The sequence below is a fragment of the Piliocolobus tephrosceles genome, chromosome 3, assembly GCF_002776525.5.
Source record: "Piliocolobus tephrosceles isolate RC106 chromosome 3, ASM277652v3, whole genome shotgun sequence".
Lineage (NCBI taxonomy): Eukaryota > Metazoa > Chordata > Mammalia > Primates > Cercopithecidae > Piliocolobus > Piliocolobus tephrosceles.
In genome coordinates, this window is record NC_045436.1 from 105,909,318 (window position 1) to 105,915,738 (window position 6,421).

Sequence of the window (6,421 nt, forward strand, 5' to 3'; positions counted from 1 at the left end):
AAAAAAAAAAAAAAAAAAAAAAAAAAAATCTGCTTCAGTGTGGCTGCTACACATTTGAAACACAAATTCTACTGGTATTCCATTTTACTTCTTCTCCTTCCCTCATGGATATTTTTTAAGGGGGAGTGGGGAGGAACTAGATCTCTGTTACCCAGGCTAGAGTGCAGTGGCACCATCATAGCTCGTTGCAGCCTTGAACTCCCAGGCTCAAGCGATCCCACCTTAGCCTCCTGAGTAGCTGGGACTATAGGTATGGACCATTCCTGGCTAATTTGTTGTTGTTGCCCAGGCTGGTCTCTAACTTCTGGCCTCAAGCAATCCTCCCACCTCAACCTTCCAAAGTGCTGGGATTATAGCTGTGAGCCACCATGCCCGGCCTGTCTCATTTTTATTCTCTTTATTGTTTTCCTGCTTTTTAATTTTTTTTGGTCCTAATTAGGTTTTTTTATTTAAATCTGTTTTTCTGTGGACACCCAACTATTTAGTTATAGTTATTAGTTTTTATTTCTAATGTGATTTTGCCTTTTTCTTTTATTTCATTCCTGAGCTCAGTCAACTTTTGTATCATTTCTTCCAGTTTTTGTCCATGTCGGTTCTTAGTTTTTTAACTTCTTATTCAGTGAGCATTTCCACTCCTCCTCATATCTCCAGATTTTTATTTGAGAATAATTTTGTTTTGAGTGTTGTGTTACAGCTTTTCTGCTTCATGGTTTGCTTTCAGGGAGGGAAATTTTTATGAGCTAAAGAGTTTGAGTTATTTGTATTCTTTTTTTTTTTTTTTTTTTTTTTGAGACAGAGTCTCGCTCTCTTGCCCAGGCTGGAGTGCAGTGGTGTGATCTCCACTCACTGCAAGCTCCGCCTCCCGGGTTCACGCCATTCTCCTGCCTCAGCCTCCCGAGTAGCTGGGACTACAAGGGTGTGCCACCATGCCCGGCTAATTTTTTTTTTTTTTTTTTTTTTTGTATTTTTAGTAGAGATGGGGTTTCACTGTGTTAGTCAGGATGGTCTCGATCTCCTGACCTCGTGATCGCCCACCTCAGCCTCCCAAAGTGCTGGGATTACAGGCGTGAGCCACCACGCCCAGCCTTGTTTTCTTTTTATATAGTAGTTTTGTATAGATGAGAACTGCTTGTGCCTCTGCATATCTTGGACAACACAGTCATTTGGAATGGTTTATGAGATCCTAGTTTAAGAGTGTTCTCTTCTGTCAGAGTAGCAAAGTATTTTTCTTTAATGGATGACTTGGGGTGGGAGAGGCATGGAGGAGGGTTTGTGTCCTTTGTTGTCTTTTTTTTTTTTTTTTTAATTTCCTTTTGCCATACAAGATTGTCCATTTTTTCCTTTTTTCGTCTTCCGCTCATGACTGAGCTTCCAAAAGCCACCTCCCTTTTCACCCATTCTCTCCCCTAAAAGCATTGCCTTTTGAAGACTGCCTCCTAGAGTCTCACATGCATTTTAAATATCTTCCTATAAACAATGCTTTAATCAGCCAACATTCTTTTTTCAGTATTTTTATATTTGGGTAGGCTTTTTCTCTCTGGAGGTGATTTTATTTCATTTTAGACCCTCTATTTCCCTCTTATCTTGTGCTTTTTTTCTCAACCCCATCTAGATCTCTGCAAACACTTGGGTAGGAGCTCAAGAAACTGGTTTTGGCTGAGTGTAGTGGCTCACACTTACAATCCCAGCACTTTGGGAGGCCAAGGCAGGAGGATCATTTGAGCCTAAGAGTTTGAGAACAGCCTGGACAACATAGGGAGAGCCCGTCTCTACGAAAAAAGCCTTTTAAATTTTTTTTAATTTAAAAAAAAAAAAAGAGGCTGGGCACAGTGGTTCTCACCTGTAATCCCAGCACTTTGGGAGGCCAAGGCAGGTAGATCATGAGGTCAAGCAATGGAGACCATCCTAGCCAACATGGGGAAACCCCATCTCTACTAAAAATACAAAAATTAGCTGGGCATGGTGAGGCGTGCCTGTAGTTTCAGCTACTCGGGAGGCTGAGGCAGGAGAATCGCTTGGACTCAGGAGGTGGAGGTTGCAGTCAGCTGAGATCACACCACTGCACTCCAGCCTGGTGACAGAGTAAGACTCCGTCTTAAAAAAAGAGTGGAGGGGCAGGATTTGTTCTTCCAGAAATTGGTGGGTGTTTTTAAACAACAAGTAATTTGAAGTTGTTGATACTCTCTGTGTTATAATAATACTGACACAAGGGTTTTGTGTAGTTTACTCATTATTCTTATTGATCTATATAGCTTGTTATTCGGCAAAAATTCGTTGACATCTTTTATATGCCATGTTTGGAAATACTTTCTTGCTCATTATGTTGCTTTTGAAATTAACAGTTTTAAGTTTAGGAACTTGAATAAAACTTTTATTTGAAATACTGGTAGCTTTTTAAAAGCATACTAAATTTTGAGGAATAATAAAGTGCATATATATAAAGGATAACATTTTCAGGAGCTAATTAAATTTTTGCAAAATTGTCTTAGATTTTATAGATTAAAAGTTAATTTTTAAGTGGCTGAGTCTTCAATAAAACAAATCTTTGGGAGAATTAAAGCTTTATTTTTGGTATACTAAAAGGCAGTGATCAGCTAAAATGGTTTTAACTAAATGCCTCCTCTTCATTGACTATAATCGTTTATTCTTAAGTGGCCATTTTTCAATCTCATTATAGTTTTAACGTCTAGATTTCTGATGTGTAAGGATTCAGGTGTTCCATGGACAGTGGTAAAATTGTTGGCAATTCTCTAGCAATGCATATTTTGGCCTCACGTCTTAATTTTTTAATGTAGATGCTGTTGCATGAAAAAGCAGAGGCCCTGCAAGAAGAAGTAGAAGAGCTACTAAGATTACCTTCTGATTTCCCTGGTGCTGTGGCTTCTTCCACTGACAAAGCATGAAGCTATCTGATGAGCATTTTCACATATGAATTATTTATTGTACATGTGTTTTATTAAAAATAACATACTTTATAAATGAAAAAATACATTTTAAGTATGCATTAAGAACTATGAATAATTGAATATACCTCTTCTCACTAACAATTCATTCTTTGGAATACTTACACATTATTTCTCTGCTGAACAGTCTATAGTGTCCACCACAAAATGAAATTCAACTTCATCAACATTATGCTCAACCTTTGTATCTTGATCTTTCATTATTCTCTTACCCATTTCTTTCATCAAATTGGACTATTTGAAATCCCCAGAATTTTCCTTAGGATTTCTAAACCCTCCATTTCCTAACTGCTTTTTGTTATTTCCAGTGCATGAAAATTATCTTTAAAATGTACTAATACTTCAAGGAGTAACTAAAAAATGCTAAAATACGGTCTCCTCTATGAAATTATTCCAGGTTCATCCTCACCTCTACCCCATACCTAGGTGCTCTTTCCCTCCTATAAGCATCATAGACCCCACATTTATGCCCAGGTCTTTTTGCTGCCACTACTTTATAATCTGGATGTCCAAGTCCTCCATGTGTGTATGCGACCAACACCCACACGCTTAAGAAGTAGGAATCTCAGTGAAGAATGAATACTACCCAAAATTAACAGTTGGAAGCTTTTCTTTAAACACAATTTAAATATTGCCGCTCCCTTTTCACAATCATAGCTCAAATGTAGATGACACTAGTGCAAGAAAAAAAGTGTTAACTAGCAATATTTATGAGTACTGAACTTGCTTGATTAACGATCAACCCACCTGTCTAAGAAACATCCTTTGGAAACTTTGCAAATAAATCCATAGTCTAAGTTATTTGTGCCTTAACATTTTAGGCCATTATAATCTGGTAGTCATTTACCTAGAGTACTAGGCAAATACATAGAAAATATCTATGTACCAGGAACTCTTGTAAGTGCTTTATATAAATTAACTAATTTAATTCTTATACAATAGTATCTGTAAGACAGGTACTATTATTATCCTCATTTTACAAATGAATAAACTGACACACAGAGAAACTAAAGTAACTTTCCCAAGGCCATGAACTAGTCAGTCGCAGAGCAAGGATTCAGACCCATGCAGCCCCAGTGTAATATCCACACACTTAATCATTATACAATAATGTCTTGGTAAATTTGTCCATTGTATTCCTTCCGAAGTGTTCCTTATACCTGTCCTTGATTTTATCTTTAGTATTACATTCCATCATCCTTGCCCCACTCCCATCCCTGCATTTCCTTACACAAGTCAAAGTACGGCATCCTAATGTCCTAGCAGAATTCTGGGCTTCACCGCACGTTCCATTTGTTGCAGTTAAAAAGATTTGTAAAACAGCAGCTGGCTAGCCTGCTGGCTGTTTAAACCAGCCTCTGAATTGCATTCACAATGGGCCATAGTCCAGTCTTGAGGATTTTTTTTTAAGTCTAGAAACCCGAGGTTTACTAGTTGGCTCAATTAAGTAAAGCTCTGATTCTTTTTTTTTTTTTTTTTCTTGAGATGATAGGGTCTCGCTCTGTCACCTAGTTCGAGGCTTACTCCCGGGCTCAAGTGATTCTCCCACCTCAGCCTTCCAAGGAGCTGGGACTACAGGTGCATGTCACTGCCCAGCTAATTTTTGTAGAGAAGGCATTTTGCCATGTTGCCCATGCTAGTCTCGAACTCCTGGGCTCAAGTGATCTGCCCGTCTTGGCCTCCCAAAGTGCTGGAATTATGGACATGAGCCACTGTGCCAGGCCAAAGCTCTAATTCTTGCTAACCAATTTGTGAAAGACTGATTTATAATCCAAGATTAATTTATTAATTTAAGATTAGAGGTGAGGGGGCAGGGAGAAGGGTACCTTTACAGTAACTTGAATACCTGTATCTGCAGTTCAGGACAATCTTCACACACATACACACACTCTTCTATCGGTGTCCAGGTCAATCTCAATGAAGGGTTGTATCAAGTGTAATGGTGAATGATTAGCCCTAAGAGATATTAAAATATAAAGAAACTGTAACAGTTTAGTTCTAGAGAAGTAGACAAGTGGGAAGGAACAAAGTAGGGAATAGAAATAGACCTAAATACGTTTAAGAATTTAATGTAATAGACTGGGCGCAGTGGCTCACGCCTGTATTCCCAGCAATTTGGGAGGCTGAGGTGGGAAGATTGCGTGAGTTCAGTAGTTTGAGACCAGCCTGGGCAACATGGCAAAACCCCATCTCTACTAAAAATACAAAAAAATTAGCCGGGTGTGGTGGCACATTCCTGTAGTCCCAGCTACTCAGGAGACTGAGGCATGAGAATCACTTGAACCCAGGAGGCGGAGGAGGCAGTGAGCCAAGATCGTACCACTGCACTCCAGCCTGGGTGACAGAACAAGACTCCATCTCAAAAAAAAAAAAATTTTAATAAACATGGTTTTCAGTTTTGAGTAATAGAAATGCAAGCATATGTAGCTTAAGCAAAAAGGGACATTTAGTGGCCACACTCTCAAACAGTAGGCAGCAATCGAATTGGCCTTAGGGCAGCTAGAACCAGAGAATCCTAACACCATCCATACTGACCATCTCTTCTTTGTCAGGCAGCACCAGACTCGCTTCCTTATGGCTTCAAGATGAAAGCGAAAAGAGCTCTCTGCTGCCAAGTCGAGTTAGAAAAATCTCCAGGAAGGGTTCTCATTAGTCCTTTGTGGGTCCATTTCCCACCCCTGTGAGCAGGATATAGGGTTTAGGTTTGGGTTTTGGTTTTTCAGAAGACAGAGAAGTGGGGGTAAGCAGAGAAAACAGCTAGTACAGATGACACTTCAAGTCACAGTGGAAAAGATGGATAACTCAGTGAATGGAATTGAGACAAATGGCTACCACGCCATTTAGAAAAATATTAAGCTTAGCCTGGGCAACATGGCGAGACCCCGTATCCACAAAAAATTTAAAAATTAGCTAGGCTTGGTGGCGTATATTTGTGGTCCCAGCTCCTTAGGAGGCTGAGGTAGGAGGATCACTTACTTGAGCCTGAGAGTATGAGGCTAGAGTGAGCTGCACTCCAACCTGGGCAACAGAGCAAGACCCTCTCTCTCCTCTCTCTCTCTCTTTCTACATATATATATTTAGCACTCTATAAAATATATTTTATATTATAAATAGAGAGCTGATTTCTACCTATTGGTTTAAACCAAATTAAACTTTAGGCAAATCAAAGATTCAAATGTGGAATTTTTGAAGGTGTCATCTATGCTGAAGCATCAAAGAACGTATCTGCACTTCCTTCTTCTGAGGCTTCAAAACAGTAAAATGTCAGTAGTTCCAGTGTGGTGTCAGGTTTTATTTTGTTTCCTTTTTAGATTCTTTTTAAGCTATGAGCCAGCTGGCCCATTTCTAAGATGCTTAACTTCAAGATCTTTGTAACATCCAAGCCTCTTCTGCTTTGCATTGTACATTTAAACAACCACCCAAAAGAGGCTTTTCTGTTGGAGCACACCCATGTTTTG

At 39.3% G+C, this 6,421-nt stretch overlaps 1 protein-coding gene across 11 annotated transcripts in view; it reads left to right on the plus strand.

Annotated features, from left to right (window-relative positions):
* Window positions 1-3,011, plus strand: part of HELQ (helicase, POLQ like) — a 48,935-nt gene extending 45,924 nt beyond the window's left edge. For 8 of the 11 annotated variants that reach the window (XR_002733699.2, XR_002733700.2, XM_023222498.2 and 5 more), the window contains one exon: window positions 2,796-3,008. Coding sequence is in view for 9 of the 11 variants with exons in the window: in XM_023222498.2 (XP_023078266.1) it covers window positions 2,796-2,903 (108 nt within the window). In the remaining 2 variants the exon portion in view is untranslated. Of the gene's footprint in view, window positions 1-2,795 lie in introns of all 11 variants that reach the window. The other 3 variants (XM_023222500.2, XM_023222501.2, XM_023222502.2) reach the window with 1 other exon arrangement.
* Window positions 3,012-6,421: the final 3,410 nt, after the last annotated feature.